Source organism: Mugil cephalus, chromosome 5, assembly GCF_022458985.1.
Source record: "Mugil cephalus isolate CIBA_MC_2020 chromosome 5, CIBA_Mcephalus_1.1, whole genome shotgun sequence".
Taxonomy (NCBI): Eukaryota; Metazoa; Chordata; class Actinopteri; order Mugiliformes; family Mugilidae; genus Mugil; species Mugil cephalus.
This window is the reverse complement of record NC_061774.1, coordinates 15480602-15504014: the sequence shown is the minus strand read 5'-3', so window position 1 is coordinate 15504014 and position 23413 is coordinate 15480602. Positions and strand designations below refer to the sequence as shown.

Below are 23413 nucleotides of genomic sequence, written 5' to 3'. Positions count from 1 at the left end.
AACTAGCACTATTATGAAAACCCCCTCTTTGTGCGTATTAAACAAGATATCACAATGAGCTGTAGAGTTGCTTGTATGCAGCGTCCACTTTTTTTTTTTTACAGTCTTTTATGCTAAACCGAGTCAGCCAGCTGTGATGGCTTCAAATTTAACAGACATGCGTGGACTGCGTTCAAGACTTGCCAGCAAATAAATTAGCTAAAAGGTTAAACGTGTTCCTTTGACAAATAAAAAACAAGAAAACGTTATCCCAACAATGTGACAGTTTGGAGGGCTACCTGTCCTCTGGATGGGAAACGCTGGACTAATACAGCCATGAAAGAGACAAGTGGCACAAAAGAAATGCAGCCTATATCAGGGGTCTTTAACGTTTTTCAGGCACCACCTACCTACTATATGTGTTCTATATTAAACTCATCCTGTTGCTATTTAGAAATATACAGTATTATTATCATTTTGATAATGATTTCTGACCCTTTACTAAAATAGGTTACTGTATATTTAAAGAAATTCAAATTTGTGGGGGAAAATTAAAAAAAATGTCTAATCAATCAAGTATTTTGCAACCCCCTGTTCAAGACCCATGGCCTATATCATCAACATATTGCTCAATCATAATGAGAAGAAGAACATCTGGAAGCTTTATTTAGATGAAAGTCAACATTTATTAGTTTGAAGTGTGCTTGCGCATCAAGATACTCCAGAATACAAGGTTTAGATCGTTGCATCCACACCCAAACATTAATTTTTTCATTTATAGATATACCATAAGGTACATAACAAAATATGCATATCTCCATCAAAACAGCCCTCAGAAAATGAGGACATCCATCTACTATCAGAGTCGTGTCTCTCAGGAGGGAAAACTCTGGTCGTATGATCTAAAAAGCAGTGTTAGCACGGTTAAAACTCCACTGATAACTTTTCAGAAGAACTCCACCGGCCGAGGCTGAAAGATTTGACTGGAAGAGTCGTTGTCTCCTAATGTGGCTCCGGTTGAGGTGAGAAGCGTTCATGATTTATTAGAGTTCCTCCCCGTAAGTCTGAGTGTTATATTTATGAATGTGACATTCTGGGAATTCACAGAGGAGTCCTGAAATATTAATAAAGCTTTAGTTTATCAAACAAATGTGACAATTTGAGAACAAACGTTGAAAACATTATCGTGCTTTACAAAAAAAAGAAAAGAAAAAGTGTCGTTCAGAGAAGGTGAAGATTTAACTGTGATCCTCCCAATAGCAGGATATCCTGAAGTATGTACACACCATTGATATAAAAAGAAAAAGATGTGTCCAGTTTATTTCGTAAATAAATTAAAAAAAAAAATGAAATCAATACAAATTTTGTGTCAACATCAAGGCATATGTAAGTCCTTAGATCTTCTGTCTCATCTGTTTCCAGTGATCCTGATGTCCTGATGTCAAAAATGAGGAGGGGGCAACCATGTTGACTAACAGATGTCTTACACACACGTATGTGATATACAAGGTCTCTTATGCTTTCATTCAGCGGAGACAACTGGCATATAAGCTCTATCTCTGGACACCAGCCAGCGCTAAACACACTTGCTCCCTGTTCTGCTCCTCCTCCTCCTCCTCCTCCTTCATTTTGGCGAGCGGTGGCCTTTATTCACATGAAGAGGAGGAGGAGAGGCAGTGACGTGCGTGGAGGTTTGGCTGGGTTTGGCGGTGGGAATGCACCCCCCCCCCCCATTACCGCGCGGACCAGGGATTCCAGCGTAGGCCATCTGTGAGGGATGAGGAAACATGGAGGTGGCAGCTTCTCTCAACAGGAGCAGTTCCCGCAGCCCTTCACACTGTTGAGGATCTCCTCCTGCAATTTCTTCCTCTCCTCCTCCTTCTGGGACAGACGCTCAGCCGGCGGCTCGGGCGGGTTCTTGCCGCTGTTGAGGACTCTGTTGTTCTGGGTGTTCCAGAGGTCCGCGTACAAGCTGCCCGGGGTGCCGAGGAGGGCGTGGTGGGTGCCTCGCTCTGCCACTTTACCCTGGCAGAGGAAGGGAGGAAGAACCGAGGGAAAAGGAAAACAAAACAAAAAAAAATAAATTGCTTCACACAAAGTCAGACTAAAGGGGCCAGAAACACATACTCCGGTAGCTAGCATCTCTCCGTGACCACGCAGCGCTGACCGCACTCTCCGCGGAGAGTCAGCTCCCCCCTAGAATCCCTACCGCCTCCCCAACAACTGTTGCATTTCTCTCGCCGAAGCACGGCCTCGCAGACACTCGCGCGCGTCGACACACACACACACACACACACAACAAACACGCATCCCTCCCACACAGTCGAACAACAAATGAAGGCACCCCCCCCTCCCCCCTTCCCCCACCTCCCATGAGCATGCAGAGGTGTTGGCAACATCTTTAGTGCACCCAAGACGAGCATGTGACTGCTTCCGCTCGTTATTTTAATGAGCACCCCAGGCAGTCCTCTGCTGGTGACACCCGCAAACGCCGTGGCGACATCACACGCAAACATGCCTCCTCGCCACGACCCTCTGATCCCCGCCATCTGACTCAGGATCCGCGGAAACGACACATGCTCAGCTCGCCGCGGTTCAAAGAAACCTCTTCTCATTTTTTTATCCTATCTGACTACGGCGCCGGTGGAAAATGTCACTTCACCTGTGTTACATTTTATATTAACTCTTACTTTCCAGATAATAACCAACTTCCCTCCGTCTCTTTTGTGCTTTAGAGTGACTCCGAGCCCTACCCATTACATGCTGCAGCATTTTTCTGCTCGGTTTTTCTTCACAGGGGCAATCCACAGCTGTTCCTACACGTTGAAACGATCTTGTATGTGTCTCCATGGCACCCCCCAACCTCAGCGAAACACATTCGACCAAAAACAGCAGAGAAAAGCCATTCGAGTTGCGATCGCCACTGAAAGACATGTTTAGTCCTGGAGAAGGCCTCATCAGTGTCTGGGAAGCTGGCCCATACATTATTAGTCACCGAGACAAACAAGACACGCCATCTGACCAAAACAGCCAGTCGAGTCTGACTGCTTTAATGAGCCCTTATGGAGAAAATAATACATTCACTTCTACCAACAGTGTCCTGTTGTTGTTGAAGTTAATGAGAAAAGCTAAACAAAGCATGTTTTCATCGCGCACGTCGAAGAAAGGTAACCGAGAATAAATGAGTGTCAAAAACACAGGCAACTTGCTAAATTCTTGCTGCTGCCAGACACAGTGGGCTGAAGGTTAGGCAGAGGGCAGGTCACCGTCCCTCCCTTCAATGTAAAACCGGCTAATTGGATTGGCAATTAACACGGTGCATGTTTATACTTGGACACTCTCAACTGTCACATAATTTCCTATTCATGATATTAGAGCAGAAAAAGGTACGAGATCAAGTATAAAAAAAATAAATGAATAAAATAAGTGGATGAGTTCTTACCTCACTGAGCACTATGATTTCATCTGCATCTACGATGGTAGAAAGCCTGTGGGCGATGAACACTGATGTCCTGTCCTTCACCATCCCCCTCATTGAACTCAGGATGTTCTGAAAGCAGACAAAGACAAATAACATTATCCCTCGGTTAAGCCGTACAAGAGTTTCCCCTAATCCGAAGGAAAATAGTTCAGTTTGCAATAATGTGGATGTGGAAAAAAAAAAAAAAATATTATAAGGGAAAAAAAAAACAAAAAAAAAACGCATGAATGACAGGATATATATATGAAATATACTCCTAAAGTTGGAAGCTAAGTCAACATCCACCCTCATATGCTTTCTTACCAGTGTTTACATATGAAAATGTAAAAAAACATAATGATGAAAAGCAACAGGAAATCTTAATTAACAACCGCCATCCACTGCCCCACTCTTCTCCCTGAAGTTCAGAGAGTGTGCACTGAACTTTCTCATTAAATGTAACATTTACAAAGACTGCGTGGTTTAGACTGAGCTGGAGATTAAGAAGGAGAAAACAGTGGCAGGTGGCAAGGGAGAACATGGGGGTGGTGTGTGCGTAGGGTGTGTGTGTGTGTGTGTGTGTGTGTGTGTGTGTTGGGGGGTGTATGTCGCAGCAGGTATGTGACGCAGGAGTGAGGTGGATTGTTGTGTATCTACATCAGGTGACTGGGTGGGCGATTGTTCCGCTAAATGTATAGGCAGTCGGGACGAGGTGTCAACCCGAGCGTGCGGGTACATTATGAGCTAGTGTCTGTGGGCGTGTTCGTCGTTCGTTGTCGGGCCAACCTCTTCGGTGATGGAGTCGAGGGAGGATGTGGCTTCGTCGTACAGCAGGATGGGCGTATTCTTCAGGATAGCGCGGGCGATGGCGACGCGTTGCTTCTCCCCTCCTGAAACAAACAGCGGACGCGGTGAACACCGGGCTCAATCCGGAAGATCTAAAACACGTCGAGTTAGGGCAAATCTGTGTGCGTCCTCTTGCCAGATAATCACCTCAAACACAGGGTCAACACAGACGACGCCAGCGTCTGGTAAAACAGACCTTCACTTAATTGTGACGGGGAAAAAATCAGCAGGACTCAAAGATTTCTCCCACGAAGTCTGACTCTGCCTTTATTGCATATGGGCCGTGTGTGGCCTCTTGAAAGCAGGCGGCGTTCAGCGAGTGTAAATATTGCTGGCAGTGGAGAGCAGCAATGAAGGAAGTTAGGAGCCTCAGAGCCCAGACTGCCCCCTTTCCTGATTCCCCCCCTACCCTCCTCCTCCTCCTCCTCCTCCTCCTCCTCCTCTCACACTCGCTGGCAGCTGTCACGTACAGCAGCAGTGAAATTAATGAGAAGTTAGTCATGTCTTTATTTTGTCCGTTCTCTCACTCACTCAGTCACTCCACATAAAGAAATCTGCGCTGCCAGTAATTGCGTCTTGACTGTTGAGTGAAGCTGCTCACACACTGTGTGTTTACGTGGGCTAAATGAGTTGCGGAGTGATGCTAGGGGCCTAATGCTACAGCCTTGTGTAGATCAAATGAGGCCGACTTCAACTGTACTCGCCATTAAACAAGTTCACACACTAATTGAAGAAAATGATAAAATAATGATGGTGCAGCCTGAGATTAATCACAGTTTTAGAAACTATTTCAAATGCCACGTCTTAGTAGAGACTGTAATGTCATTTAGAGCAGTGCAGACGTGAATCTCCCAAGGCTTCTTCACACAGTCCCAGTTATTATGTGGAAGCAGTCCTTTCTCACAGCATACAATACTGAAACTATTGTTCCTAATACACAAAGGAATAAAATATTTAGACATTTGTAATTTACACGTCTAAACCAGAATATATTAAATAGTTCCATCGGGTAATATTCTCTAGCTTTAGTGGATGCATAAAGTCAGCAACCTCCACACAAGTGGAGTTAATCACATTACTAATGGACACGGTCGACTACGTTTCAGAAAGGGCTTAAGTACTGTGGTATGTCCATAATGAGGAATCTTATTAAATAACCTCACGAACCAGATGGAAGTTTGTTGATAGTATAAAATGTGTTTTTCTGAGCCGCTGTTTGTCCAAGGCAGCGCATGAAGGACGTTTAAGATGGCGTTTGGAAGATAATGTCTCCTATCTGGAATGTATAACTTGCCTTTGGTTATATAGCTCAAAACAATCACACACACAATCACACACAATCACACCTCCCATGTCATGTCAATATTATAAAAGGTGATGATTACCACGAGTTTTTTAGCAGTTGGAACTAAACAGCCTTAAATTCACGAGATTTTATCATTTTATAATAAAGCAATGCTTCAAACCAGAGAAATTAAAAGAAAAAAAATCATCAAACAACTATTTTTATAATCAATTATTTCTTTAGAAATAACTGTGTTGGCTTTTACAGGTTTAAATATATAGTTGTTTTTTTCCTTTTATAATAGTAATTGGTCTGATTTTAGAACATTAGTCGGACAAAAACCCAAATGAGGCACGAAATGAATAAGAGGAGGGTGAAGAAGAACAGCTGGTCTGAACATCGCTGTATGATATTAATAACATTATATGAAATATGAATCATTAAATGCCCCTGCTCTTCCTGAGTTCCTATGTTGAATTAAACCAATGCCAGAAATCTATTGAGATAGATCGTTTGTGTTTCAGTTTAGTGTACCATCCGGGGGAAAAGGCAAAACACACAGCTCTTTCACTGGCTCGTGTGGAGAGACCGTATTTAAACAGTAGACACAGGGGTGCAGCAAACCTGACAGCTTGAGGCCTCGCTCCCCAACCTGGGTGTCATAGCCATGGGGCATCCTGAGGATAGCGTCATGGATGCCCGCTAGACGCGCCACTTGGTAGACCTCCTCTGGTGTAGCGTTGATGTTCCCGTACTGCAGGTTGTAGAAGATGGTGTTGTGGAACAAAACAGCATCCTGACAACAACATGGTGAGGGGCGGGGGATAAAAAAAAAAAAAAAAAAAATTAGGCTTCGGAGAATACTTGTGTTGCAGCAGAGGCAGGAAGAGAGAATAAGAGGGAGAAAGAGAAAGCATGCATATGACAAAAATATGTTTATGTACCATCTGTTCAGATCGGCCTCTGAGCTCACTGCAGTAAAAATGAATTAAGCTCGTTTCTACAGCCACTGGTAACTATTAACTATTAAATTGTTCTATGCTGCCCCCTTGTTGTGTGCAATGACCAATAATATCTTTTATGTTACATCTACTACTTGAAGACAATGGTGCACATGTAATGCATTGGTGGTGACGAAGCTCCACATATGTATGTGTCTTTCTCTCTATATACATATATACATAGGTTTGGATTTTTTTTCATTTTTTCATTTATTTCATTGTGTTGGAGAGTCTCACACCTGAGGTACAACCCCCAAAGTCTTCCTCAGGCTGTCAAGGCTGACGTCTCGGATATTCTGCCCCGCCACGTAGATGTTCCCCCGCTGGGGCTCGAAGAAGCGGAACAACAGCCGCACAATGGTGCTCTTCCTGCAACCAGACGCGGAACCAATCGTCAGCATTATTCTAACCCGTGAGCTGCACCCCCACCGTCTACTGATGACATCTGACGATAAGACTCTGTCTGTACATGCAAATGAGATGACACACACCTGGCTAAAGTTTAGACATTCAGCGCACTTTTCTGAGAGGTGACCTACCCGGACCCGCTGCCGCCGACCACTGCCACTTTCTTTCCTGCAGGCACCTCGAAGGACACTCCGTTTAAGACCTTCTGTCCCTCGAGGTATTCGAAATAGACGTCCTCGAAGCGGATGGTGGCCTCCTGCGGTGTGACGGTTAATGGTGGGGCCAGGTCCCTCTCCTAGCAAAAACAATTAAAGGGTTAAAAAAAAATAAAATAAACAATAAAAAGGTGGAAAGAAACTGCACCGGCACAGAACTGCCACCGGCAGAGAAGCCCCGACGTGATGCAACGCTACTCCAACACCTTGTAAAGAGGCATAATGCGGGAGCATGGAGTCTACATGTACAGCATGAAGCAGAGACATTCACAGCAAAAGGCCGTCTGATTCGTAATGCGCTGCCCTTCACGGTGACTGAAGGATCGATAGGCGTGAAAACTTTCAGTACACACCGAGCTCGGCCATAGTGCCGAGATACAGCCAAGGTCAGCGGCGAACAAAACACCGTCCGTGGTCCGAGAGTAAAAGCCTGTTCTGCTCTATTTCTATACCATCTAATAGCAACATAATCACCCACAATCCACCTCACTCAATTAATACAAATAACTCATAGTCCATTAGTATAAACAGATGATAATTTCACACCCCCCAACATAGAAAAAAAAATGATGTTTTGTGATTTTTTGGTGCCGTTTCAAGAGAGGAGGAGTTCTAAATTATTTTACATCTACATAATAGGCCAGTGTGTTCCACACACACACACACACACACACACACACACACACACACACACACACACACACACACACACACACACACACACACACACACAAAAAGCATTCAGACAGTAATGGCCCGCTGGGCAGTGCCGTTCCACAGGGATTCACAATGGAGAGGAATATTACTGATGAGTGAAAAATAACTGGACAGATTCATTTCTCCTCATGTAATTACAGGCTGGAGATGGGGATGGCCTTCACATTGTCAGGCGGCAGGCACATGTTTAAGTGCACTCTCCTCATGCAAGATGGGCCGTTTTGTTTAAAAAAAAAAAAAAAAAAGGAGGTAAATGGAATAAAATGTCTTACAAAAACAACAGACAGCTATGTTAAGAATCTCTAACGGTGAAGTGTTTTAGAGGTGAGTTTATAGACTAAGGACACGTGTGTTTTTCTGCAACTGCACATAAAGAGCAGCAGCTGTTGTTCTGGCACCAGAACTGATACAGTTATTCAATTAAACACTCAACCTTTATTTTTATTATGAGTGAATTATTTCAGTCATATATATATATATATATTGATAAGAAATACTGAAAATGGTGGTTAATTGCAGACCTAGCTGGCCAATCAAAAAGAAAAGTCTGTTCAAGAAGATTAATGAAACCAGAGGCAAAAATGAACCTCGAGACGCTGCCAACTACTTCTCTATTACTATCTCAAGTAGCTACCAGTCACTAGTAGCTCCTTGAGGTAGACTAATACAAAGCTTTTAAAGAAAGGCCAGAAACTCAAAAGCTACTGATGAATGTAAATTTACCTATGAGCACATTTGCATGAAACTTTAACTTTAAAAAAAAAGCTCCCTTCATTTGAACACAGTTTGACCTTCGCTTCCACACCTTAACAATGTCCAGTCACTCACCCAATTAGTGGTCATCGTCGAAATAAACAATTAATAATTCACAGAAATATAGATACAAACACATGCGCATATATATATATCCTTCCTTTGTTACACATTATGAAATCAATCTGAATTATTAATGCACTAATTAAAATGGTAATAGTTCAAAGCCTTTTAATATCTAAATATGAATATAAATTAAACGCAAGGTAGCAGCCTATCACACATCTGAAGGGATTTGTCATATCAACATGCAGGTCAGACTATTGCAGCAAGTCATTTGCATGTCATGTCATGCATTACACGTGGCAATAGATGAGGAAGCACCCGGGTGACATCAAGCATGTAATTACTACGTTTGACTGCAACCTATCATTTTTTACAGCATGTGTGGATAGGTTAGCCATGCAGCTGTTAGAATAACTCAGTCCTGTGTTAAATCTCTAACCGCTCGGTCAATTATACACCGACGGAGAAAAGGTCTGATCCCCGGGTTAACGTTCCGCAATTTTTGTCTTTTCTGTTAGAGCCTTTAAGTACCTTGATTTTGGTGTCGACGTTGAGGAGGGTGAAGAGAGTGTGCATGTCGATCAGGGCCTGTCTGGTCTCCCTGTACACGGTGCCCAGGAAGTTGAGAGGGAGGGACAGCTGAAAGAGGAGGCCGTTCACCATAACCAGGTCTCCTACGGTCATTGTACCTGCGAGATGGCAACAAAACAGCTTACAACACTGTACGCAGCCCAGCCCCACTGTATCATACATGTATCTTTGGGAGCTAGATTCAAAACATAACACTCCAACCTTTTTTTTCTTTCAAGTAGTAAAAGCAGACAAATCCTCTCTACCCCCCCTGTGATTTCATTTTCTGCATCAAGGCTGTTTTATTTTCTATTCATGCCACCTTTTTCATGCTTGCTGTGCTTTGTTCTCTTTCGGTTTCTATTATCCAGTTCAGTCGGGGTTTTATTTGTCAGTTTCATCTATCCATTTGATTTTGTTTTCTCCGGACTGAAGTGAATTCAGGTCTGGTACCTGGATTCACTACTATACTGAAATACTGTAATTTCCCCCTGGGATTAATAAACTAATTCTAATTTAAACTTGGATGATATTACGACAGTCATGCGTTGAAATCTCAACTTTAACACATTTTCAACTAAAACACACTCACCTGCTGTAATGCCCTTGCTGGCCAGCAACATGATGCCGGTGAGGCCGACGCTGAAGATGGCGCTCTGGCCGAAGTTGAGCATGGCGAGCGTGGACGTGGTTTTTAGAGAGGACGACTCATAGATCTTCAGGAACGAATCATACCTTTTAGCCTCATACTTCTCATTGTTGAAGTACTGTACATGAAGAAGAAGAAGAAGAAGAAGAAGAAGAGGAGAGAAGTAAGAACAGGCTGCGGATTCAACGAACGCGGGGATTCGCAAAAGGATACGAAATGTAGGATGAGAGAAAAAGAGGGATAGACACAAATACGGTTGAGGTTAGAGGTTAAGGAAGCATGGAGAGCGGTGTCAGCCAGCTAGACACTTTAGCACAGTCTGCCTCAAGGCTGCATTTGTTCTCAGTGACCGCTCTGGGCACAGTCTGAGACTCGGTTGGCCTCTAAAGCACTTTTTCATGTCTCTGCATCTCCGTGCGCTCCCAACAGATTTTAAACGATGCAGAGGGCGGCAGAACAAAATCCATAGCCCGCTTTTGCAAAGCAGGCTGTAGATCTGAAGAATTGGCAGAGCCTAGTGATTGTGGCAAAACAACAGTCAGAAATATTATACAGTTATCACCGAAAGTTAAACAAGAACTGCTGCAGAGTTTTCTTCACTGGCGCCGTCGTCACCCGCGGTATTTCCATCCGCAGCGGCTTCCACAGACACCTACTTTACCAACGGAGCACAGATAGATGTCTGAAGTGTAATGCAACACAAGCAGTACTAATTCTAATTAAGACATAGAGCTATCATTTAGCAAGAAAAGGCCTCATGAATCAGTCCTGAGCACATCTCATATATTGAGCACATAAAACGACAGCATAATCATAACAACAGTCCTCCTCAGCTCCGTTGCCAATTACTTAATATTGTTGCTGTGCTGCTGTTTGTTTAGTTTGCATTATTCTTCCCCTGCTCTGGTTAAGTGGGCGATTTGCTTCTGTAGCTAACGGCAGCGAGGCTGCGCGGCTACCAACTTGCCACCGATTTGCATATAAGGAAAGGCAGCGAATCAGAGAGAGAAAGACAAGAAAGTAGCACATGGAGGACAAACCGAAGCAGCGCGAGGCACCGCGCTCAGGTTCTCATCCAGCCCTTTGTGAAAGTGGAACGGATTTCTGAGTGGGCGGAGATCTAATTACATATGCACACTCACAGCTCAGAGTGATGCTAAATCCGGCCGCATTGACACAGATGACACAAAATAACACAGAACAAACCGTTAAGAAAACAGGACAGAAAATAATACAGCAAAGAAAATAACATGGTAACCAAAATATATCTGGAAAGGCAGACAAATCGCACAAAACTCGACGGCGGTTATGTCCGTATGTGTACAATGCGTTTACTTAGAAGGAGACCTGAAACGGCAAAAGATGCAGATTAAAAATAAGCATAAAGTAATGTTTACAGACCCAAATCACACATGCCAGGTGTCTGCGAGTCTCACATGCACCCATAAACAACCCTGGCTCTCAGCTGACATTTCTATTCTAAATAAAACCTCATATGGCAGCCACCTCTCAGTCCAAAACTATAATTGAGACACAATTTTGGGTCAGTGACTAACCCAGGAAAATAGTCCTGAATGTCCAGTGATAAATGTCTCATTGTTTGGAGCGACTGGAATGACATTTACAAAAAAAATTGGGTGGACAATTTCACACTGAGAGACGAAGAGCATCACTGAGAATGAGTGAGAGAGACAAAAGGGAGGTAAAAACCTGGCAAACTGCGTCTTTGCTGAAGGTGTTGGAGCCGAAAGGACGAATTAATCCACCGACAGAACGTGAATCAACTGTTTTGAGCTTCATTTTTCAAACAAAAATTATAGATCAATATACACATTGATTTTTTAATAACTATTACTGTATGTAAGTTTTTACGTACCCCAGTTGCCAGTTTATTAGGTACACCAGTGAAACGATACACATCCTAATAAAATGGGACTGGCATTAAATCTTAGCCTCAAGAATTGTACTCTGAAAATAACTGAGGAAGCTGTTAAGTTAACTGTGTTTTTTTTTACTATTATTACTATTATTTTGGAGGCTGTTTGTAGTACTATTATGTTGTGTTGTATTGTGCCGACACATACTTCTCTTGGCTAAAAGATCCAGATCAACATCGCCATAAACTAAATGAATTATCACCTTCCTTACACTTCGAACATAAACATCAGAACAGACATAAAGGGGGATTTAGTGTATGACTTGTTTAAAACCCCACAATCTGCTTTGGTAAAAATAAAGTAGTGGGAACTGTGACGCACATCATCTTGATGAGTGAGGGACATTAATCAGTAACATTGATTGCTGGTCTACCATCACAAATTTTGATTAAGACAACAGTTCCAAGGGTGGGGATTTCATTGTAGTGGTCCAGTTTATACAGAAAAGTGCGCTTTCAGTAGTTTTAGTGGCAACAAACACTGATCAGGCGTAATATTATGACCACTGACGGGTAAATAACTTTGACCACTGATCACTGACTTGTGACAATTCAATGTTCTGCTGGGAAACGTGTGGATGTTAATTAGACCAGACGAGGCGTCCACACCCCATAGCAATGACACTCCTCGATAGCAGCAGCCATCCCCAACAGGGCCAGAATCATAATTACTTCATTAATCCCAAGGGGAAATTAGTGACTGCAGCCAGACACAGACACAAAAACAGTTTAGGAACAACTCAAAATCATGACAAACAGCACGAGATGTTGACCTGGTTTCCAAATTCACTAGATCTCAAACTGAACAAGTATCTGTGGGACGATCCACCGAGGCCCCTCAACCCATAGGACCCTAAGGCGCACACCAACAACAACAACAACAACACAACAACACCACGTCCATTCTCTGATTTGTCAGGACTGTTTTGGAGGCACAAGAGGCGACCTACACAATATTAGGAAGGTGGTTATAATGTTATGCCTGATCAGAGTGGCTCATTCTTGAACATATCATAGAGAACATTCACATCTGAAACCTTATCATATCGAATCGCTTCATATGAAAATGTGTTTTAAATTCTAATCTCAACCAAGGTCCCTGTGCTGATATTGTTGAGAAACAGCTCTGTAATAGGTTGATAACAAATAGCAGGACTGGCTGTAATGACCATGAATTCCACTGTTCTCGCTCAAAGAGATTATCAAAGTGATTTCAAATGTTCATGTGGCAAGAGACGGAGAGAGGGGATTAAAAGGCAAATTGTGACAGTGACAATCATGCCAGCGAAACGCTATTATCACAGACAAGCAAATATTTGTTCACATCGCTGTGCCGGGCTTAAGTGTGCAGGAGGAAGAAGAGTAGCAAGGGAGAGATAAAAGGGAAGGACTGACGCGGAGGGGGGGGGGGGGGAGGGATGGAGGTTGAGGAGGAGTTGAATAGGGGGGCATGATAGCTGTGCGTACGTGAGCATGTGTGTGGCCGCGTGTGCGCTGGAACTCACCTTAACGGTTTCATAGTTGAGCAGCGAGTCAATAGCCGCATTGCCTGCATCATTGTCTGCTTTGTTCATTTCTATCCGGAAACGGGTCCTGTGTGCGCAGACGGCCAATAAGTGAACATTTTAACATCGGAGCCACACAACAATTTGCTGAATGTCTCTCACACACACACACAGAGAAGAAGGTAAGCAAAATCCTCAGTCGCACCTCCACTGAGTGACGAGAATCGTGAAGAGTGCGTATGTTGACAAGGTGCCCAAGGCCACTGCTGCAAACTGTCCTCCACACTTGTAATACTGGGGAACAGAAGGAAAAAGAAAAAGAGTCTAGACAAAGGATCTTTTACATAATACAACTCAACAGGCTTTGTGATGAAAAGTCAAGCGACCACATCGGGCCGCCAGATTTCCGTGTTCATTATACATGAAATCACACGGTGTTTTGAGAAGGTACTGTTTTTGACCGTTCCACTATGAAATTGAGTGTTACAAATGGACGAGAAGCTACAAGAAGTAATCGTGCTAATGCTTTAGCTATTTGGGCAATGGAGTCTGCTGTCATTACAGGCAATCTGACATTATGGTCCAGAATGGTGTAATAGCATGAAGCTATAGATGAACCAATTCTGGTGGCTAGAGGGGGGGTGGGGAGGGGGGTCTGTTTAGGGCATACTCCACAGGAGGACATTAAGCTGCCACAAAGCATTGGGATTCATCACTGACACTAATGGACCCTGTGTTTCCACTAAAAGTTCACAGGGATTCATATTCCATTTAGAATGTAAATGAGACAATATCCCCGAAATTAATTTCCGGACAATCTGCCGTGAAGAGTGTCAAGGTGACGGACGGACCTGAGTGAACATTAAGGACTGAAATGGCAAAAGCAACAAGAAATGAAAGGCACAAATTGCAAGTAGCGTCGCCGGTAGCATGCCACAACAACAAAGCTTGTGATTACCATCAACAACTGCCTTGATTTAACCCTGGAACTCACCAAAATAGCACTGACGAGGGCCATCTCGAAGACCGTGGGTCCTAGATTGAAGACGAGAGCGCTGAGGACGAAGGAGATGCCCCGTGTGCCGCGGTCGATGGCCTTGGACAGCGCCCCCGTCTGCCGGCTGAGATGGAAGCCTAGATCCAGATTGTGCAAGTGGAGGAAGACGTTCTTGGCGATGCGTCGGATGGAGCTCTGGGCCACCTTGCCGAACACAGTGTTCCTCAGCTCGTTGAAGAGGGCCGAACAAGCCCGTGAGGCGCCATCTGGGATAGCGGAGGAGACGGAGAGTTTAAGGACACCTGCTGTGAAAATCGGGGAGGTTTTAACAGCAGGGCCATCAAGTGAGAATCTATCGTCATCTTAAACACCGAGGACCGTTATGAAGCGGCAAAACAAAAATCTGACTCGCACTTTTTTCCTGCCCCATTAGACGTAACACTGCACACTGAGGCAGCTGAGAATAGACAGATTTTAGAGCTGTCAACTTTCTCCGAAGGGAAATACTGTATAAGGTGGCAGGACAGGTCCTTCAAATCCTCTCCTGTCTGCAAACGCTGCAGTGCTGCAACAGCCTTGCGTCTGTAATTACGGAGCAGGATGCTGTCTGAAGCCTCGCTACTATGGCGGGCGGCACACTGCGGACTGAAGGAAAGGAGGGTGCACAAAAGTGTTGTGTGTGAGTGAGCAGAATGCTAGAAGAGGTGGAGGAGGTTTAGAAAGAGTGTGATGCAAAAATGTCAATAAATCTCACCACCAATCGTCTCTAAATGATGAGGGTGCACGTTAGCAACATAGCTTTTCTGCAAGTTATTTTTATTACTGCATAAAAAGGGAGTTGTTATAACGTAACAGAGAAGCTGCAAAACCAAAGAAGTTCAGTCCAAACGAAATTGCCTGGTGTAATACTAAAAAAATAAAAAATAAATAAAAAAGGAAATCATTTAATCCCTCACACTGCTCCTAAATTGTTGTACAACCAGGTGGCTAGCATGACTGTCACAAATTGATATTGGTCTGCGTTTGACTGACACATGGTCTTCCTGTGGCGATTTCGCCGAGTTGCGTGAATACATGACTTGTCTGCTGAGACCAAAGTCAGGGTAATAATCGCTCTGTCTGCCGGTCTTCATGGGGCTGTAATGTGGCGTTAAATAGGAATGCTCATCTAATGAACAATGTGTCCACATCTGACAAGGTAGGATGAGCACTGCGCAACCTTTTCAGCCAAATTACACCAGTCACTGCAGGCTCCAAGCACCAGGGCCTGGGTGTCACGAAGAAAGAACAAAAAAAAAACAAACAAAAAAAAAAACTCCTCTTCCATAAGGGAATTGTCTGCATTCTTATTAAACGTGTACCATTAGTGTGCAAGGCCTAAAGTGAGCTCATTAAAATAAGTGGCCACTGTTCTAGGTGTATATGGCGTCCAAGCTGGTCACGGTCAAGGCCTCGCAGTGGGTGTCATGATGTTTATTCTTTTTTTTTTTTTTTTACTGCTTTTTATCACCAGCTCAGAGAGAAACAGGAGGGAACTAAACATTCATATCTCACCCCTGGCCCTTTTTTTTAACTCATCCATTTAGAAAAGAGAACAAAAAAACAAAGAAATTAAGTGAAAGCGATATCCCTGACCTCACTTAAACATATCCAACCTCTTTCAACGGACATTTCTTTCCCTCTTTTCTAGAAAGGTATCCACCCGTTTGCCTCGGGAGCACACGGCCATCGCGCCGAAAAGTCGCCGGCACTCGCGAGACGGCCGCGGGGATTAAAAGAAGTCAACTCTGATGCAGAACGAAGCTCACAATGTAAACAATGAGACGGAGAAGCGAAAGGTGGGGAGCGGCATGGGTATGAATGTGTTGAGAAAGGTCAACCTGCAGATAATAGGCAGTCCCATAGTCCCCTCTGATGAGCATGGCACCTGCCAGTGCAACACAACCCTGGGACTTACAGCCAATCAGCACGGCCGTTGCCATGGTAGCCACAGTGCTTGGCGCGTCATTCAGGTTCAGCATGTGTCCCGACATCTGGTTAAGCTCGTCCACTGCATACTTAAACATGAAGGGCACCATCACATTGGTGATCTGGAAAGACAGAGAGAGGGAGGGATAGGAAACATTCAGACAGGGAGGAGAAAGAAAAAAAAAAAAAAAGAAGAGTGGAAACGGTTTCAAATAGCCTATTACGCAGACATATGTTTGATCGAGCCCTGTGCCATTTTTTCTAGTTCTCTGCGGTGCCTCTCTGTGCACGTGCACCAATCACGCCAAGAATAGTTATGAGCTACATCCAATATTACCTATTCAGGTGCATTCAAGTATACCTATGCATGGTATGCTGTGTGAGCGTGCATTCATGCACATGTGCTCTTCTTGACTGGCTGTGCTGGTGCTGGTGAGGAGGCTGGTGCTTCCTGCTAATGGAATTGAAATGGTTATTAGGGCTAATTAAAAGCACAGGGACAGCTGTGTGACTCAGGCTGGGCGGTCCGCTGCACATTAGGACAGAGAGAACACAGCAGAGCATTTTCATTTGAAACCCATTTCATTTGAACCTCTTCACCTAACATAGCGCAGGGCTGCCTTTTGTTCTTTCGCTCCTGTTGATTCCCGAACGATACGATTTTGATGGAACAGCTAAAATGACGTAAAAAAAAAAAAAAAGAAACATACGAACCCAAGTCAACCGTGATGTAAAGGAACATCTGATAATGGACCATTTAAACCGCAAAAGCTACATCTCCAGGGTTTTTTTGCTGTATACACTTGGGTATTACTCAGACAATAGAAGTCCTCAGAGTCCCTCAAAGAAAAACAATATCTGCCACTTTGCTACCAAGACAACAGAACATGACACAAAAATAGCCCGAGCCTATTATCACAGGGCCAAAACATGTCCTCAATTTGACGACTAATGCATGATAAGGATGGATGCACTCTTTTAATCCATTAACGACCAACACCGAGATTAAATCGACAATATGTCAATCTGCACCTGACAGTGTGTCATCCTGTAATAGAGAGCCTGTGTCAAGTAGAGGAGAAAAGGCTTCGGGCTATAAAGAATAATCTTAAGCTTATAGTATGGCACACAGGCGGGCAGGCAGGCAGACGGAGAGGGCAACGAAAACAAGAGCCTGGGTATAATCATTTATTTGAAATGAAAATGTCAATGATAATGTGGCTGGCAGAGGTGTGATGCACTGTAACCACATAATTATTCAGTTGATTTAAAAATTGCATCCACACTGCTGGTGGTTTCGGTTCAAACAGACAAACTGGAGAAATCGAGGTTAACTCCAGCCAAGCAGGAAAATAGGAGGAGAAGATTGGCTCGCGTGTGCGTTGTTCTCTCCTCCTTAGCACACACTAGAGGGAGCCACGCTGAGTGGCAGCAGGACATGCTTATTTAGGAGCTGTGAATTTGTGATTGTTTTCCAGGGTGTAAATTAGAGACCGTCAACAAAGGAAGAGGAAATACATCACACACTGATTGATGCACGCAATTATTTATTTTAACAAAATGCTATCAGTTTTAAATGCACACTGATTTCCCAGTTTTACACGGGCTCTTCACCCAGCGCAATCACCTATGGCAAGTGCTCACGCTGCGTGAGCAAAAGGTGTTCAAAGCGGAGCGGTTACCTGATTAAGCCGGGAGACTCTTTAATAACCCCCGTCTAACAATTAGACCGAGGCTTTCGTGTGTTTTAATGTAGGTTTTCACTAAAACTCTCCACTACGGTTGAAAAAGACAACGGCATGTAGTTTTCAAAATTATAAATTCGATCATGTCTACAAGATGATGTAGGCAGTTCATAAAGCACACGCTGTAGCCACTACAGACATTTAGAAAAACATGACGCAGCAGGCTGGGGTTCAACCATGACAACAAAAGACACATCTGAGTAGCGGCACTTAGATAAATAGGGATTTATGTAGGTATGGCACAGTTGCAAAAGGTATTATTATTATTATTATTATTATTATTATTATATGATTAAAACTATAACTATTTTTCTCCTGTCATTCACAAATATGTGTTTAGACTTAAGAGATTTGTCAGTGTGAAACTAAAGGTCAACTTTATGCACATTTATTATTTATCAGGATGTTCTGGTGTAACTAATGGATAAAATAACAAACAAATGTATAAATTAATATCATAACTGAAACCTAGGCTTCAATTTTGCAAATGGGACTGCTTGTTCCCTTCCACAGTTAATTTTCCATCATAGCCACGAATGCTTCGCTGTCTGAGTAGGCAAACCTCAGCTGTTCAGAGCATCTTACCAGAGAACAAATGCGTCACGTGATCGTGCTTCTCATACCAGCGATATTTTCCAACAGAATCGCCAAAAAAAACAATGGCGGTGCTGCTGATAAGTAATAAAAGCGGACGTGAGGGAAGGTTCTAACCGAACCCGTGATCCTGAAGCCCACCCTGATAATGACTTAGTGTTTAAGAGGCTTTATGCCTGTTCAGAGTTATTGGTTGAACACCGTCATTCTTTCTTGAATTCTTGCCTCAGAGACAGCATGAATTTAAAAGACTGATCTCTGACACTAATCTTGTGGGTTTAATTCATGTCAGCTGCAACCTTGGCTCATCTCTTCTTTTGTGCAGTGCACTCCAGAGTTTCACTGTAAAAAATGTACAGCTGCAAGAGCCAGTAAAAAGAGGCTCTGGATATCTGCAGCTACTTACATGATTTATTATTCTTATTAGGAATTTGGGTGTTGTTTATTCACCACCGGAGGAAAAATTAATAATTACTTTTTCCAATTATCAATTCTCTATGATGCATCCCTTTTGAATACAGGGACAAATTAAAATGAGCAGCAACACGCAAGACTGACTCTGAAGCTGTTGGAATGGATGATGAGTGAAGCCTGGAGTGGGTGTTATGTAAGCTACCACAAAGCTAATGATGGCCAACAAGGCCATCAATAGCTCCCATAATCAGCACGATTTATTTCATCTAAACATCTTACTTGAGCCTTTCAGCTTGATCGAGCTGTATCTGAGAGTACTTTGAGGTGGAGGAAATCAACAAAGCAGGAGGGAGAAGTATGACTAAAGTAAAGAGACAAAATTATACATAGACTGGAGCAACTTCCTTAATGTTAAGGTGATAAACATATCTCTGGTTGTGGCATATGCTTAATAATAAAAAAAAAAAAAAACTTGGCACCAGTCAAATAGGTCAAACCTGACGTGTCAACTGACCTTAGCCCCCGCCAACAAGCCCAGAGAGATGGCGACACGGGCCCGGAGGTCTGGTCTGTCCTTTGGCCAAACGTAAGACAGCATCGCCGACAGGATCTGGGTTGAATTCACCTCCTTCAGCTGTGAAGAAGAGATGACAACAACATTTCTTATTAGGTCATAGCGTGTTGGTTGTAGAAATCAGTGCGTCTTGGAGAAAACACAGGTCAAACGTGTTAATCTGTAATTACTACAACGTGAAGTTGTACAACTTGCCATATGTTTTCCAATATTGGCGACTAACTTGCGTTTTCCATTCAGTGTGACAATCACAATAACCTCTGGGCAGACACAAGAACCGTCAAATGTCAACGGGGGTCCCCCGGGAGACCTGGCGACGGCAACGACAGCAGAGTCTCCAGGTGGACTTGGGGATCCAGTCTGACACTACAAGTCCCAGGAGACACCTGGGCTGTCATCCCAGCTAAAGCTGAGAGCCCACTGGTGCCAACATGGCTGTTTACCCACACTCCGACACACATCTGCCACAGGGACTTTCGGAAGGCCAAAGGATATGCAGTAATTCCTCTAATCCACTCAATATGGTGGCCCCGTGTTTCAACGCCGCTGTATGGCAGCACCTCCGAGCAAATCACAGTGAGTGTGCCCAACACCTGCCTTTAATCAAATACAATCAAGCAATATGTGTCACTGTGAACGAAGGACTAACAAACAGTTTAATGCACTATTGAAGGTCTCTGTACCTTCAGTGAATAAGGAAAAATAGAAAAAGAACTCTAAGACAGCTTTTAATTCAAGTTAAACTGTCCTTTACTTAGCATGTAACATGTATACTATGAATTTTATAGTTAATAAAATGCTTTGGTACAAAATGCTTTAGCTGTATTTGTTAAATATTATTACTAATATATCAATCGTATGTTCAAGCATGAGCAGATACATGGTCAGCGAGTAGCAACTGAGTAGCACTGAGTAGCACTTTGCTCAAGTGTCTGTTGGGATCATGTGTTAACAAAATTAGCTGGTGAGGGGAACACGTGTGATTGGCTGGAGCAACAGGAGAGCTCATTAAAGTCATGAATGATGCTGAAGACAGTTTAAATATAAGCTGGAGGTCACGTCACACAGCGTCAAATGTCTGGCGTCAGCTCACAGCGTCATATCGGCAGCTTCTATTGACCTCAACACAAAGACTAGATAGCACTGAATTGATAAACAGATATTATCAGCAAACACAGCAAAGTTTTATCTTTCCAAAGTTCAGGATTTCAACTGTAACCCAAAGGATCTTATCATGTGACATGAATCTATACTGATTATACCCACAGGTTTTGGTATACTGAATTAAAATGTGAGCTTTGTTTTCCACTAACTACCATCCTAAGACATGCTCGACAGGTTCATTGGTGATTCTAAATTGGACTAAATTGGCCGTGGGTGTGAGTGTGAATGGTTGTGTGTCTCTCTGTGTGTTGCGGTAGACTGGCGACCTGTCCAGGATGCACCACGCCCCTCACCTGATGACAGGACAAACTGTTATAGAAGATGAGAATAAGAATTTCAACTAACCACATTTTTTGGATCTGCACTGAGGCCTCCTCCCGCGTGCCCGTGCCAACATGTCCGTTTGTCCATCACCTGCAAATGCTGTGAAAACATAAATCGTTATTCTACGTTTGATTTTGATCACAGTTGACACTGACTCTTATTTGCTTCTCAAGCGCACTTACTTTTGCCGCCTCCAAAATCTGGCGACTGTTTGCGCTCCCGTTTGTGCTCCATGTCGCTGTCCGTAGGTGGGGAGGGGAAGTTAACTGAAACACAAGAGATTTGACCAATAATTCTTTGATATTTAAATATTCAGAAACACTGAAAGTAATAATAGTAATTAACGGGAATTACATTTTATTCCAGTATAAACAAAAGCACATACTGAACAATTTCTTCTCTGTGCAAAGATTTCATAGTTTAAAGTCAACATAAGTCAAAGTTCAAAGGTTATGCAAAGATGGGAAACGAGCTGAATAGAGAAGAAGCTGGTTGAGGTACAGGACGGGTTTGAGAAGGTGCCATTAATGTTATGAAAGTGTTTCATAAATCCAATCCAAAGCCTGTGGAAAATAAAAACTCTGAAGCAGCCACAGTTTATGCAGGAGGAAACTGACTAACACGCCTACAGAGGTTGAATGCTTCATAATGCAAAAACGGGTGTGGGTGGTTTAAGATAGGAATACTGCACTTAAACTATGTTTTAGCCATATTTACAATAAGCCCCTAACAAAAACACATATCTTTATTGATGTTGAGTGGGCAAGTATGAGACACTTTTATTTCCTTGAAGACATTGCGTCACTGGACATGTTGCTTATCTGTCATGACCTGACACATGGCGCAAACAGACTCTGTATAAACACAGGCAAACCCCACTGAGATGGACTGAGCTGTTGAGTAAGACTAGCTAAAACCAATGCAATGATCTCACAGACATGAAAGGAGAAATAGATGACAAAATAACAGAAACCCCCACAGAATGACTGCTTGTGAGGCATAAACTCATCTGATTCAATGCTACACCTAAAACTAAATTCCTGTTGTGCTTTAAAGTTCAAGGCAGAGCTGATCCTTTACAGTTTTAATTAAGAGGTTGGTTGCTGGGCAAGAGTAAAGTATCTTATCATGTATGACAGTGTCAACGCAGCCGTCCGGGTGGGACTGACAGTAAATACTAGTTTGGGACAAACAACCTTATCTAACGTGTCAGTAATAACACGTGACCAGCCCACTGTCATGGTGCGTGGTTAGCACACGCTGATTACCGGCGGCTATTATTAAGAAAACAAAAAGATGTATGATATAATCGGTTGAAATGACATTGGGTCACAAGTCAAGGTACATTTTACGCATTTGTTACCACTGACAATGATGTCAAATGCCATAAAGCCAACGTTAACACAGGCGACTGAACTAAGTTGTTAAGTTAGCCGGTTAGCTAGCTGTGTCGCCCAGTGCAAACTTAGAGGAAAGGTCGACAAACAGTACATTAACACGACAGCGACCGGACTAACAAAGAAACGTGTAACTTAGACCAAACAACTAATCCTTGCTTCTCTGAAAGTTACTTAGAAACACTTTGCATGTCTGCCCTTGCATGGTCCCACCAAAAACATTGTGTCCTTTCCAACCCGACCGCAGCCTCACTCACCACATATGTACTTTGGCGTTTATGGTCCGTCCCGTGGTCAATTCGACTTTTATTCCAAACGTGATGCGAACTCGTCTGTCGGATGATAAGCGCCAATTTTCGCCTTTGAAAGTGAAAGCCGCATTTCAGCGGTGCCAACATCGGCGCCATGTTGAAGAAGGCGGTTAGTAGTGACGTGTGATCGATACCGAAACATCGATACATCCGATACCAGAGCTTTATGCTATAAAATCGATCTCGAATCAAATATCGATACTTTTGATACTTCACTCGTTTGAGGTAATGTATATCAGTAACAGGGAAACGGTGGAAAATAACTGAACTATTGTGGCAACACAACATTTTTAGTGCTTGAAACACCATCTTCACGTAATTTGTATGACTGTGTCCTCTGTTTGTTTTTTTCCTTTGTTGTATTATCCCGGCTATATAGTAAATGAGGCAGCTACTTCAATACACTTTCAAGTTTAAAATAAATAAATAGATAAATAACTCTGATGTCTTGTATTCTTTGTGAAGCTGTGATTTGAAGTACACTTGTTTTTAATTTACCACACACAAAGTGTATTTACACAAAGTTTGGTTATCG

General features: G+C 43.1%; 1 protein-coding gene across 1 annotated transcript; it reads right to left on the bottom strand.

Annotated features, from left to right (window-relative positions):
- Positions 1-641: 641 nt before the first annotated feature.
- Positions 642-23047, bottom strand: abcb7 (ATP-binding cassette, sub-family B (MDR/TAP), member 7). Its single transcript, XM_047586046.1, has 16 exons — positions 22825-23047; positions 21353-21436; positions 21192-21269; positions 19623-19742; positions 16345-16477; positions 14385-14653; positions 13596-13684; positions 13391-13478; positions 9893-10067; positions 9262-9419; positions 7111-7274; positions 6811-6940; positions 6195-6366; positions 4226-4329; positions 3422-3529; positions 642-2004 (listed from the first exon to the last, which is right to left on the bottom strand). Exons 1-16 carry the CDS (start codon positions 23026-23028, stop codon positions 1786-1788), a joined length of 2295 nt encoding a protein of 764 aa, XP_047442002.1. The 5' UTR covers positions 23029-23047; the 3' UTR covers positions 642-1785.
- Positions 23048-23413: the final 366 nt, after the last annotated feature.